The 14,373-nt window shown below is 44.0% G+C and overlaps 1 protein-coding gene across 1 annotated transcript in view; it reads left to right on the plus strand.

Annotated features, from left to right (window-relative positions):
• Chp1 (calcineurin-like EF-hand protein 1) overlaps nucleotides 1-14,143 on the plus strand; it is a 41,572-nt gene extending 27,429 nt beyond the window's left edge. The window contains exons 5-7 of the mRNA XM_013512484.1: nucleotides 7,449-7,510; nucleotides 12,043-12,165; nucleotides 12,295-14,143. Coding sequence (XP_013367938.1) covers nucleotides 7,449-7,510; nucleotides 12,043-12,165; nucleotides 12,295-12,348 — 239 coding nt within the window. The 3' untranslated portion in view covers nucleotides 12,349-14,143. The remainder of the gene's footprint in view (nucleotides 1-7,448; nucleotides 7,511-12,042; nucleotides 12,166-12,294) is intronic.
• The last annotated feature ends 230 nt before the right edge of the window (nucleotides 14,144-14,373 follow it).

A 14,373-nucleotide genomic window follows, 5' to 3' on the forward strand; every position in this document is an offset into this window, starting at 1 on the left:
ACATAAAAATAAAAGTAGTAAAATATTGTTCATTCTTACCATAATATTGTTGCTTAAAGAAGAGCAGAAAAGTAAAGTGCAAACAAAATTGAGTATAGAAAAAAAAATGAATTATCCTCAAAATTTTGGGTAGTTCACGTTATTAGTGAATTCCAATGCCTTGTTTCAAGTCTGACTACTGTTTGAAGCCAGATGTGGTGGCACACACCTGAGGTCCCAGCACCTTTGAGGCCAAGGCAGGAGGATCAGTGCAAGTTGAAGACCAGCTTACACAGCAAGACCCTGTCTTAAACTCTACCCCAAAAATATCTTTTAAATACTTAAATGCTGTTTGAGACAGAGTTTTGTGCGAATGGCTTGATAAGCATTTTAGTATATATTTAGTACATGTTTGCCTGATTCTGACATTAATGTGGTAGAAATTTTCTTCTTTTTGGGGGCTAGAAATTTTCTTATCCATACTGTCACTTCAGGAGTTGATCAATAATTGAAAATTTCAGCTACATTGCAAAATCATAGAAAAGAATATATGCTTTAGTATTTTATTTTACAGTGCTTTGTCATGTGTAAGTCTGCCAATGGTGTGTGTGACTCTTGTCCAGGGCATGTATACACTGCATAGTCTAAAGTTTCTAGCTACAGTGTCTTTTCTACTGCTGGGGAGCAAACCCCAGGCTTCATGCATAGCAGGCAAATGCTATACACAGAGCTGTACCTCTAGCTGTGGTTTGTAGGAGAACACCACTTGCGTTTCTTTTCTTATCTTTTTCAGTGCTGAGGTTCTAGCGATGAAACCCAGGGGTCTCACACGTTATAGGCAAGTGCTCTCTCACTGAGCTCCAGCCCCAGCTTTATAGCTGCAGTTTCCTAAAGTGTGGAGAACCTAAAAATAATGACACAGTCTGAGAATGGAAGCTTTGTAAATGTTTACATATTTTTCCTTCATCTCTTTTGGAGGAAGAAGTACAGGGGTACTGGGGATTGAATCCAGGGCCTTGCACATGCTAAGTACAAGCTTTACCCCTGAGCTATTCTTCTACAGTTGCCAAATTTACTTTAGCAATAGGTTTAATCCAGTAACTTAATTCTGGGTCTTTCAGAATTGATTTGTCTGGGGCCGGGCGTAGTGGCGCACTCTTGTAATCCCAGCACTTGGGAGGCTGAGGCAGGAGGATCGTTGGGAGTTCGAGGCCAGACCCGACTACAGAGTGAGCTCAAGGCCAGTCAAAACGCCATAGCGAGACCCTGTCTCAAAAAAGAGGAAAAAAAAAAAAATGCCGAGGATATAGCTCAGTGGCACAAGTGCCTGCCTGGCAAGTGCAAGGTCCTGAGTTCGATTCCCGGTACCAAAAAAAAAAAAAATAAGTATACAGAATTAATTTGTCTGATTTGCATAGATAATAACTTTTCATATTTATGCTCCATTTATTTCAAATGATATAATTTTAATTAAATGTACAAATTGCAAAAAGTTTTACGACAGTTGATGCACATGGCTCTTGGTAAGATCCAATTCAATAGGTGTCATGGGTACTTGAAATACTTTAACAAACTATTAAAACAACTTTGATAAGCAGGCATGGTGGCGCACGCCTGTAATCCCAACACTCAGGAGGCTGAGCCAAGAGGACCACCATGAGTTCGAGGCTAGCCTGGACTACATAGTGAGTTCAAGACCAGCCTGGACTACAGTACATAGTGAGACCCTGTCTCAAAACAAAAAAATAAAAAACAAAAATTTTAATGGATGTGCCTCTTCTTTATGTACAAAATAACAGGATGTGATATTAGGTCAAAGAACTATATTCATCTCTTTTTTTTTCTCTTTCTTGTTTTGAGGGGCTGGGGCTTGAGACAGAGTTTGACTAAGTACCAGGCTAGCCTTGAACTCACTATGCAATCCAGGCTGGCCTCAAACTCATGGTGAACTTCCTGCCTCAGCATCCCGAGTGCTGGGATTATAGGCAGGCACCGCCCCCAGCTACTGTATTGATTTTGAAACACTAATGAACACAGATGATAAATTGAGATTCCTGCAATAGCTGTCATGTGAAATAAACATGTCACATTTATATTGGTGGTATCAGAATCACCAGTGTATTGCACCAAACATTGCATTTACTATGATGGTTTATTGCCAATATTTATAAAATGAAGCGGCCTGGCATGGTGGTGTATACCCGTAATCCAAGCACGTGGGAGGCTAAGGCAGGAGGATTGCTGCAAGTTCGAGGCCAACATGGGCTACATAGTGAGTTGAAGCCCAGCCTGACTGCATAGTGGGACCCTGTCTCAAGACCAAATAAATAAATAAATAAATAAATTTTTAAAATGAAAGAAATACCAATTTCAGTAGCGATTGTGAGGAAAAAGACTATTTTTCTGTTAAACATTTATGTCCTCCTGTCAGGTCCCTTCTGTTCTTGAATGGGGCGTTACTCTTTTTTCTGAGGCAGCTTTATCCATACATTGATCTCTTATAAAGTCTTCCTTCTGGTCAGGCACAGACAAGCATCTGTAGTTACAGTTCCTCAGGAGGCTGAGGCAGAAGAACTGCTTGAACCCAGGAGCTCAAGGCCAACCCAGGCAACATGGCAAAACGCTGTCTCAAAAAAAGAATTATTCCTTCTGTTGACTTGAAGTAGCCCCATGATCTCCACTGCATAAATTTTCTACATGACAGACTTTCATGTATTTGAAGACAAATCTCTGACCCTGTCTTTCTTCTGGCGTTATGCCAGTTCTTTCAAAACTTCCTCCTGGGGGGTAGGGAGGCGGAGTGTCTTGGATATAGAATTTCAGATCTGCAAAAAGTTGGATATAGAATTTCAGATGTGCAAAAATTTCAGATTTGAAAAAGTTCTGGAGATTGTTTTCACAACAACAGGAACATACTTGATTGTATTGAATTATAAATTTTCAAATAGTTAAGATGGAATTGTTTGTTTTCGTAGTACTAGCGATTAAGCTCAGGGACTTGGTATTGAGCTACATCTCCAACTTTTTTTGGATTTTGAGACAAACCTTTTTTGTTTGGTTGGTTGGTTGGTTTTGGGTTTTTTGTTGTTGTTTTTTGGTTTTTGAGACAAGAGTCTCACTATGTAACTCAGGCTGGCCTCAAACTTGCAGTGATCTTCCTACCTCAGCCTCCTGAGTGCTGGGATTATAGGCGTGCACCACCACACCCAGCACTTACCTTTTTTTTTTTTTTTTTTTTCCCTGAGATAGGATTTTGCTGTTGTAGTTCAGACCCACTCTTGAACTCACTGTGTAGTGCAGGCTGGCCTTGTTCTTGCTGTGACCCACCTGCCTCAGCCTCCCCAGTGCTGAGATTATAGGCATTCACCACCACACCTGGCAGTGAAATTGCTTTCTTGTACTTGTGCACTAGTATGTCTCTGGACTCCATAGTAAAATCCAACTCCCTGTGTGTGTTCTCGTAGGACACACTGGGCTCATACCTCTTCTCATGCTAAGTGGAGTATTTGTTGCCATAGCCTGGTGGTGCATTTGTGTGGGTGCGGGTGGAGGTGCTACAGAGCAGGCAGTCACCCTGCATGGTAACATCACTTTAGATTTATCCCTCATGCTTGTTCAGGTGCCGCAAGTTAGTATATCCCATTTATTTTGTTAGATTAGTCCAGATATGGAGTGCTACATCATACCACTAGCCACCTCTTTTTGGTGTACCAAAGTTGCTGTCTTTTGAATATTCTAACCTGTTGTTGTACACAAAGAAAACGAAGGCTGACATTAAGTATCTTCCTAAAGTAGGGCATAGTCGGGTATACTTATAATCCTAGCACTCTGAGAGGCTGAGACAGAACAGCTACAAGTTCCAACCTGGGCTGAGTAACTTAGCCACTTAGTGAGACCCTTAGCTCATAATAAATAAAAAGTGATGGGGATATAGCTTAGTGCAGAGGCTCAGAGTTCAAGCCCCAGTACTGCAAAAGAAAAACAAAAAGCAAAACAAAAAACTTCCTGGAATCTATTTTATACCAACAAAGGCCATGGAAAGAGTATGCATAGAAAAGCATAAGAATGGATTTCTTTTTGCCTTTTGTTTTTACTTTTTAGAGGGAGGCAGATTCTCATTATGTGACTCAGGCTGGCCTCCACCTTCTGAGCTAAAAGATTGTCTTGCCTCAGCTTCCATAGTAGCTAGTAGTACACACACCTGTCAGCTGTGGGTGGATCACATCACTACATGTGGTTTGCTTTTACATTTATTTGAGGGTAATTAGATTAACAGAATGTTGCAAAAATATGTAGAAGCAGTTTCCATATACCCTTCAGGCTATCCTAAGGTCAGAGCCAGGAGAGCGACCTTGACAGGATCCAGAGCTTACCCACATTTGACCAAGGAGGTTTGTGCATGGTTCTGTGCAGTTCTATAACCTGTGTAGCTTCATGTATCCACCACCACATTCAAGAAACAGAACCACAGGGCTACTTATACTCCTTTTTAGCCACACTTCCACCCTTCCCTCTCTCACCCTCAGTTTTTTCCTCTAGTACCAGAGCTGAAACCCAGGGCTTCCTGTGTGCTACTCTACCACTGGGCTACATCTCCAGCCCTTTTTAATTTTATTTTGAGACAGTGTCACACTCACTTGCTCAGACAGGGCTCAAAACTTGTAATCCTCATGCCTCAGCCTCCCAGATTTTTTATTTTTGACACAAAGTCATGCTAAATTGCAAGGCTGGCCTCAAACTTGCAGTCCACCTCACTCAGCCTCCTGAGTAGCTGGAATCACAGATAATGTACCTGGCTTCCCACTCCTTCTATTTTTAATCTCTATTTTTTGCTATTATAAATAAAACTGCAACCACTTATCTATTCCAACTCGGTAAGTTTTCTTACTTTAAGAATACATTGAGCTGGGCACAGTGGTGGACATCTATAATCTCAGCACTCCAGAGATTGAGGCAAGATCACTTTGAGTTCAAGGCCAGCTGGGGTTCAGGGCTGGTCTGAACTACAGAGACCCCATCTCAAAAAAAGAAAAGGAAGGAAGAATACATTGGTCTGCCAGGTATGGTGGCCCAAGCCTGTAATCCCACCACTCAGGAAGTTGAAGGAGGATCACCATGAATTCAAGGCCAAACTACATAGTGAATTTAAGGCCAGCCTGAACTGTATAGCAAGACCCTGTCTAAAAAAGAGAGAGAGAAAGAGAGAGAGAGAATATTGACACAAAAGGTAAGTTACATTGGTGTGATTCCATGTATTTAGCATTCTTGGGGTGGCACGTGTTATACTGGGGATCAAACCCAGGAGCATTCTACCACAGAGCCATATTCCCTGCCCTTTATAGAATTTATTTTATAAAGTAAGAGGATTGCTGTGAGGTTGAGGCCAGCCTGGGCTACATTGTGAATTCAAAGCCAGCCTGAACAATGTAGCAAGACCATATCTCAAAAAGACTAAACAAAGAAAAAGAAACAAAAAAGAATGACAAAGGCATTTTAATCTCTCAACTTTTTTAGCATTATGACCTGAAAGCTTAGGCATTTAAAAAGTAGTAGATGGATGTAGTGGCACATCCCTGCCTGTAATGCCAGCATTGTGGCAGGCTGAGGTGAGAGAATCTCAAGTTTGTGCCCATCCTGTGCAGCTTAGCAACTTCCTGATACCTTGTCTCAAAATAAAAAATAAAAGGGCTGAAGATGTAGTTCAGTGGTAGAGTATCTCTGAGTTCTGTGTTCAGTACTGGGAAAAAAGGTAGCTTTTCAGCTAATTAAATTGAGAGAAAAAATTTTTGAAAAAGTCCCAGCTACTATCTTCCTACAGAATTCTACTACATACTTTCCAAACAGTACATTAGATTTTCCTAATTTTTAAAAAATTTTCCTAATTTTTAAAACAATTGTTCTAAGATTTTTACTTCAACGTTTAGTGGCCTCATGCTAGAGTGGGCAATGTGTGTGGCTGTCGTCCACCAGACTGTGGGTCTTACTAACTCTGGAGCCGCAGGGGGCCTGTGTCAGCAGCTCCCTGTGAATGACCACGAGTCTTAGCCACCTCTTTGAAAGGATTCAAAACCACCCTAAATTCAGTGCTATGGCTAGACAGTCAGTTCCTCAGGGTGACACTTTCTCACAGTGCCCAGCAAGTCACCCGGTGTTGACCCGTTGTTTTCGAGGTAGCTGGTCAGTGACTTGGCAAAAACAGAATGGTTATTGCTCTCCTGAATTCTTTTTCTTCTTTTTTCTTTTCTTTCTTTTTATTCCTTCTGTTTGGGGTTGTTTTGGTTTGCCTTGGTTTTCTGTTTTGTTTTTAATTTTCTCTTACATGGCACAAGCAAAACTCTCTTATGGCTTCTGTATTGTTAGGGAAACATGAAGTGGCCAGGAGACCATCAGGGTCTGAGTGTTTTTATTTGAAACTTAGCTGTTTACCAGCAGGACTCCCAGGTGGTTGGAATTCTTGAGAACTGGCTCAGGTACCCAGGGGCTGTATTTCCAGACAAGCTTTGGGGGCAGCTGCTTGGGTACCAGGTCGCCCTGAGCACTTTGGGTTTGATGGTTTGCTATGAGTTGAAGGCCAGTCTGGGCTACATAATGAGTTCAAGGCCAGCCTGGACTATGTAGCGAGACCCTACTCAAAAAAGGGGACATAACTTACAGAGCCACTTAAGGCTTGGTTTTTGTTGTTTGGTTTTTTTAAGATTTTTTTTTTTTGGTACTGGCAGTCGAACTCAGGACCTCATGCTTGCCAGGCAGGTGCTTGTGCCACTAAGCTATGAGCTATATCCCCAGCCCCAGGGTTGTTTAAGATTTTAAAATATTCTAGGGTAAGAAAAGGAACACTCAGCTTTTTCTTTTTTGGGGCGGGGTTGTGGGGGCGCTTTCTCCATCAGCTCTACCACACCATCAAGTCTCCTTTTTTCTTTTTGAGACAGAATCTTGCTGTGTCGGTCAGTCTGGGCTTTTTTGTTTTGTTTTGGTTTTTGTCTTTTGAGTAGGGTCTCATGTAGCCCAGGCTGGCCTTGAACTCATTATGTAGTCCAGACTGGCCTTCAGCTCATAGCAGTGTTCCTCCCTCAGCCTCCTGAGTACTGGAATTACAGGCATAGGCCTGGCCAAGTCTCAATTTCTTAATTGTTACAGTGTCTTTAAAAGTCCTACAAGTGCCAGGCGTGTGGCACGTGGCGCACACCTGTAATCGCAGCACTTGGGAGGCTGAGGCAGGAGGATCTTTGCCAGTTCGAGGCCAGCCTGGGCTACAAAGTGAGCTCAAGGTCAGCCTGAACTGCACAGCGAGACCCTGTCTCAAAAAGACCAAAAAAAAAAAAAGTCCTACAAGTCATGGCTGTTGTCTTGGGAAACCACTTAGCTGGCCGTCCATGTTCTCTGTATGGTGTCTGTCCTCTACATGTTCAGTTCCTTGAGAAGGGGCAGAACACTGCAGAAGTTCACTAACTCCAGTTTTTCCCTACCAGTTGCTTTCCGGCTGTACGATCTGGATAAAGATGACAAGATCTCCCGTGATGAGCTGTTACAGGTATGTGGGAGCACTCCAGGGAGACTTGTGTTTTGGGCCGTGGCTGCTTATTTTTGTGGGCAGAAATTGTTCTCTCACATCTGCTGTGTTTAGAGTACTGTACTAGATAAAAGGCACAGCATACATACCACCTGGGGAAACTTGAAATGGCTCATTGAGTCAGCCCAGACCCCTCTCCATTGTTTAAAAGCTAACTAAATGTCTCCGGTGCTGACTAACAGGTGAAATGTATGACGTGGGTTTAAGTCACAGGTGTCTAACCTTTTGGCTTGCCTGGGCAAGATAAGAGAATTATCTTGCACCACCTATAAAATACATAATGTAGTTAAGGTATATAAGTAAAGTATGTAATATATAGAAGTACACCAAAACTTCTTTTTGTTATTTATTCATTTGTAGTTTTTTTTATTTGTAGCACAAGGGATTGAATCCCAGACCATTGGACCGAGCTATATCCCCAGCCCTTTTTTATTTTGAGACAGGGTCTCCAAGTTGCCCAGGCTGGACTAGAACTTTCTGTTCTGTCTCAGCCTCCCAGAGTGCTGGGGTTACAGGTGTGCACCCCCACACCCCACTATATCAAAAAATTATTTGACCTAATTTTAGTCTTCATATACCTCACCCTTAAAAGTAGTTGTTCACAGATGTCTGTATTGCCAAAAAAGTATCACAAGTTCAAGCTCTTCTGTGATAATTTAGTGATTTAAAAAGACCCTGTCTCAAAATTTAAAAGTGTTGGGTATGCAGCTCAGTACAAAGAAATAGAAATACAAGCTGACTCCACAGTTTCTTCGGTGAGAAGGGTTTGTGTGACTTGGAGTTGCTATATATGGGCTCCTGAGTTCTGGAGAGAAGAGAGAACAGTCACCCTGTAGCTACATTTTCATCCTCTGGCCTAGCTCTGGCTGCCAAGAAGACGTTCTGGGCATGGAGGGCTGACTTAGTTTCTGTTACAAGGGTAAGGGAGGCCTGCAGCAGGAGTCGGGGGGAGACTTGAGTGTCCTGGCCCCAGAATGACAGAGGAAAATGTGCCCCTAGAATGTTGAGGTGCCAGACCACTAGTTCTATTCAAGCACGGAGGAGATACGAACATTTTTGCCAAAGTGAGAGAAAGAACAGTTTATCTTTCTAGATGTTGCAATTTCTAAAGCATTTGGTAATTAGGAGTACTTAGTAACTTGGTAGATATTAAAAAGTTTGGGGCAAAAAAAAGAAGTTTGGGGCAAGTTTTTCCTAAGAACAGGTCGTGTTTTGTTTTATGTTTATGAGACAGGGTCTCACTGCGTAGTTCATGCTGGCCTTGAACTCACTAGGTAGCCCAGTGTGGCCTCAAACTTGCAGCAACCTTCCTGCCTCAGCCTCCTGAGTGCTGGGATTACAGCCATGTGCCACTCCACTCAGCAGGTCATGTTTTCTTAATATGATTCTTGTAAAATACCCTAGTTGAACTTTTGGAATGTTGATTTTCTTTTTTAATTTTTGATGGGTCATTTTTAAATAAGTACTGTTGTATATCGTTCATACTTCAATAAAGATATTGCTCTCTTCCCCAACTAATTTTTTTATTTTATTTTATTTTATTTTTTGGTTTTTTTCTCCGGTACCGGGAACCGAACTCATGACCTTGTGCTTGCCAGGCAGGCACTTTTGCAGCTGAGCTAAATCCCCAGCCCCTCTTCCCCAACTCATTTTATGAGACTAGCATAACTTTGACATGAAAACCTTACATAGCACAAGAAAGTAAGTTACAGCCCAACCTCTTTTATTCACATAGATATAAAAATACTAAAACAAAAGCTGGACACTGTGGCACATGCCTGTAATCCCAGCTACACAAGAGGCAGAGGCAGGAGGATCATTAGTTTGAGGCCAGCCTGAGAAACTTAATGATCTTAATGACAACCTGTCTCAAAAATTAAAAAGGCTGGCAATGTAGTTTAGTGGTAGAACATCCCTAAGTTTGTTCCCCAGTACTGCCGCTCCCCCCTCAAAAAAAAAGAATTGTAAAAGAAAATATTGCTGGGCATGGTGGTGCACATCTGTAATCCTAGCACTTGAGAAGCTTAGGGCTACATAGCAAGACCCTGTCTCAAAAAAAAGGAAGGAAGGAAGACACTAAATACAGTAATATATGAAATCAGGGCTGGGGATTTTGCTCAGCGGCAAAGCGCCTGCCTGGCAAGCGCAAGATCGTGAGTTCGGTTCCCAGTACCAGAGAAAAACCAAAAAAAAAAAGAGTAATATATGAAATCATACTATATTATTATAGCCAAGGTGGGTTTGCACTTGAAATTTAAAGATTAGTTATGGGCCGGGATATAGCTCAGCGGCACAAGTGCCAGTTGTGGCAAGCACAAGGTCCTGAGTTTGATTCCTGATACCAAAAAAAAGATCAGTCATAACCATGTTAACACACTAAGTAAAAAAGTTGGTCTTTTCTATTGAAAAAAGCATTTAATTAGTAATTGTTGAAAACTCTTATAAAACTGGAAATAGAAGGAATTTTTCTTAAATTGATAATGAGTATAGGCCAGGATTGTAGCTCAGTGGAGCGGCACCTGCCTGGCAAGCCAAGGTCCTGAGTCTGAGTCCCGATACCCTCCCAAACCCTGAGTATATACAAAAACCTTCACTAGGCCAGGCATGGTGGTGCACACCTATAATCCAGCACTCAGGAGGCTGAGACAGGAGGATCACCACATGTTCAAGGACAACCTGGGCTACACAGTGAGTTCCAGGCCATCCTGAACTTTGTAGCAAGACCCTGTGTCAAAAGACCAAAACAAAACCTCTCAACAGCCAGGCATGTTGACATAGGCCTTTAGTACCAGCACTCAAGAGGCTGAGTTCCCACTTGGCTAACAGCCTTCCCAAGGGAACAGAGAGTAGCAGCATGAACAGGGGGAGGAGCACTGGGCTGGGAATGGAGAACTGGATAGACAGCTCCTGCGCTGGTCACTGAGACCCGGCCCAGCTAATCCTGGGTCCTCAGGTCTTTACTAGTCCAGATGCAGTGACATTTAGGATGCACCACAGCCATAATACTTAGGCAATAATGGGACTGAGGTCTGAAGAGGCTGCAGTGTGAGGATGGATTCACCCATTTGACCATTCAGTTGGGGAAGATAGCAGTAGTTTGGTCTTGCTAGATCTGCCCTTTTTTATTAAGCTTTCACTTGTACATTTTGAACCTAAAATACACAAATTCCAGCTGGTTTGTAGCTGAGTACAGTGACACATGCAAATTAATAGTAACTACGTGGGAGGCGGAGGCAAGGCATCACTTGAGCCTAGGAGCTGGCGGCCAGCCTAGGCAACACAGTGAGACTCCATCTCAGAAAACAAAGCAAAGGGCTAGGAATGTGGTAGAGCGTTTGCCTAGCATGCACAGGCCCTGAGTTCAAACCCCTGGCTTTTTTGTAAAAAGCCACGCATGTTCCCAGCTATCTTGCACCACTTAGTGATGCCTCATCTCAAAATACCCTTTTTAAGAGGGCTGGGGCCGGGCGTGGTGGCGCACGCCTGTAATCCCAGCACTCACACTCAGGAGGCTGAGGTAGGAAGATTGTTGCAAGTTCAGACCACCCTGGGTTACAGAGTAAGCTCAAGGCCAGCCTGAACTGCATAGCAAGAACCTGTCTCAAAAAAAAAGGGCCGGGGTTGTAGCTTAATGGTGGAGCACTTTGCGCAGCCCAGGCTCCATTTCCAGTGGTGAAGCCCAAAAAGACTTGTAGCAAGTGAGGTTCTTCATTGTTTGATAATGAACTATTTAGTGAAATAGTGTTAAATTTTCTTTACTCAATTCTGAAAGTCCTGTAAATGTGCTTGTTATTGCCAGGCATGGTGGCACATGCTTGTAACCCTAGCACTAGAGAGGCTGAGGAGGATTGAAAGATCGAAGACAGCTTGGGCTGTTCAAGCAAGTTCAAGGCCTGTGTGGACTGCATAGCAATACCCTGTCTCAAAAATAAGTGCTTATTATTTTTCTAAGAGGAGGACTTGGCATGTACAGTAACACTTGAAGAGTTAACCCTTTATGTTTCTTGGGTCATAGTCTGGCTTAATGCACCTTCTCAAAAGGGGACTGCATTGGGACAGGATTCCAGAAAGTTAGATCAAACTGAACTTGTTTGCCTTATGCAGTAGAAGTCTGGGGATAGGCTGTCTAGAGTGGTACAATAACTGAACAATATCCAGGTGCCTGGCAGGTGCCTTGCTCTGGCACACACAGCACGTGATACACCTCATGGCCCCAGGAGGGCTGCTGTGCCACCAGATACCATATCTGCAGCCTGTGCAGGAAAAATGGGGACCAGCAAAATGCAAAGGACTCTCTTAGTGAAGCTTTACCTTCCTATTCAGTGACTTGACTCATACCACTGTCTAGAATAGCCTAGATGAGAAGACACTAGCTTTCTAGCTGTTAAGTGTAAGTGTGTCAGAGGAAGGGAGTTGGGGCAGCTTTCACTTTAACCCTAGTAAAGTCCCTCTGATTCTCAGTTCCCAGCAATGCCTGGCTCTTGGTCTTGTAGGTGCTACGCATGATGGTTGGCGTGAACATCTCAGATGAGCAGCTGGGCAGCATTGCAGACAGGACCATCCAGGAGGCTGACCAGGACGGTGACAGTGCCATATCTTTCACAGAGTTTGTTAAGGTCAGTTACTTCTTGTTTTGAAAAAGTTAAGTTGTACTGCACTGGAGAGAGGAGAAGCTACTATTTGGGAACATACTTGAGATGGTTTTGTTCTTCCTAACTGTAATGGGTTTGGTTTTCTTACTCCAGGTTTTGGAGAAGGTGGATGTAGAACAGAAAATGAGCATCCGGTTTCTTCACTAAAGGACACAGACCAGACTATTCCTTGCTGTCTAGTATTTAAGAACTGGAACTTCAAGAGTCCTCCTGTCCACCTGCCCCACCTTCACCCCAGCGCTCCCCTTCTCCCGAAGTCCCACTGCTGTTGCATGATGACCCCAAGTGTCTGCCCAGCCAGACCCGCCTTGTGTGTAAACCTGCCTTACGGAAGGGAACTCCCAGTGTCTCTCTGCTCGGTAGCTGCCCACCACCTCTTTCTCAGCACCGCCTTTCCCTCTTCTGCTGTGAAACGTCTCAATCCATCCAGCCTGAGAAGGTGAGGGGGCCTCACGCTCAGAGTGGCCCGCACAGCTCTCGCTGGGTGGAGATGTGGCCGTGCGGCCTTCCCTGCAGCGAGGTTCCAGCATTCTGTGTCCTTGTGTGCATCCTTGGCTTTCTGTTTCCCTGTCTCCCAGCCTGCCTTTCAGCCTCCCGGCTTTGTACGGATCCTCACAGTTCCCCCTCTTCTACCTGGCACCCCACGCTATGCCTGTTAATCTCTTTCTGACTTGGCAGGATGGTTCAGTGGTCTGGTGGTTTTTATCTACCTTCCCTCTGAAATGGGTCTCTGGGATGCTGCCTTCTAGGGGCTTTCAGGAACCAACACTTCTTTTGTAAGAATGTGACCCTCTCTTGTCGCTTGCACTGTTCTGTCATCAAAGGGCTTCTGGGTAGAAAGTTCCCTGAAAGGTCACTTTGGTGGCTTGTCCAGGTCGCTCTACCTCTGGCTTCTGATTCTCAGCTTACGAACCAACACAGCTCTGGTGAGTGTCGTGCTGAGTATTCAGAAAGTAGTCATAGTTCCGCAGATCTGCTTAGCTTTGGGTCACCGTCACCACCAGAACGGCTGTGCAGACAGTTGCTGGGACCGCCTCACGGCTCTTTGATCCACAAAACAAGGCACCTGGCACCTCCCCACTCATACCGCGGCATGGCATATGCGGCGGTGTGACGACACTGGAAGGTTTCTCCCTTCACATTTCCAAGTAGAGCGACTAGTGTCACGGAAGTGCCTAACTTATCCCAGGCCAAGAGAATTAAGGATCAGCTTCAGTGTCCTGAAGTTCCGCGCAAAATTCTTCATGAATTTTACACTTGGCAAGTTGTTAATGCGGAAGCCATAGTCAGCTCCTACTACAGCCCAAAGCATTGAGTGTATTGTCTTAGCTGCCTGGTTACGTGACCTTCCTGGCTCCTATCTAGACCATTGCTAATCCCTTGGGGACAAGGGGTCCGGCACTAGTGGCATTTAGGTCATCGAGAGTGAGCCAGGGCAACTTCTCTGCCAAAGCCAGCTTAGACCCATCGGGCCGTGGCCGTCTTTTCTTGTGAGTCCCTTCATCCATACATCTGCCCTTGGCTGACTTTCTGTGCCTGGCTGCTTGCTTGTTGCCCTTGCTCTCCAAGGTGTGCAAACAACTCTTTAGGGGAGGAACTTCTAAAAAAATACCAGTGCAAAGGGCTGGACAAAGGTAGGGAACAGGAGTGGCCAGGCTGGACGGCGTAAGTATAAATGCATGGGGAACTCTTCATGAGGTATCAGTCTGGCTTCATGATCAAAGTGAAGTAATAGAATTATAGAAAAGGGAAGAACTGTCTAATAGTGGCCTGTTAGAGAGGAGTCTGGAGCTCCTTGGTTTGCATATTTAAAGTTCCTAAGATTATGGCTTTTCCCCTCTTTGGCTGTAGAGCAAACTGTTTTAATCCACAGTTGTGCCTTACTGTCCCATTAAAACTGTATTGTTCAATTCGTCAATAAATACTTGTGGTTAAAACAAAATGACTTAGGGTTTTATTTTCTGTGTCTTTTACAAGAATTTGGTATAACTTGGTCTCCTTCAGGTTGAAGTCATGAGCAGTGTCTGCACAGCTCAGGTTTGTGTCTGCACCACGCAGTGCAGGGAACTCTGCTACTCCACAGCCAGAGGATGGAAGATTCTCGGGCACACAGTGTCTGCTTCTGTGCAGTTCTCTCAGCCTTCCCCACTTCTGTTCACTTCTGGTAAATTT

The sequence above is a fragment of the Chinchilla lanigera genome, unplaced genomic scaffold (genome assembly GCF_000276665.1).
Source record: "Chinchilla lanigera isolate Chin_1 unplaced genomic scaffold, ChiLan1.0 scaffold00015, whole genome shotgun sequence".
Taxonomy (NCBI): domain Eukaryota; kingdom Metazoa; phylum Chordata; class Mammalia; order Rodentia; family Chinchillidae; genus Chinchilla; species Chinchilla lanigera.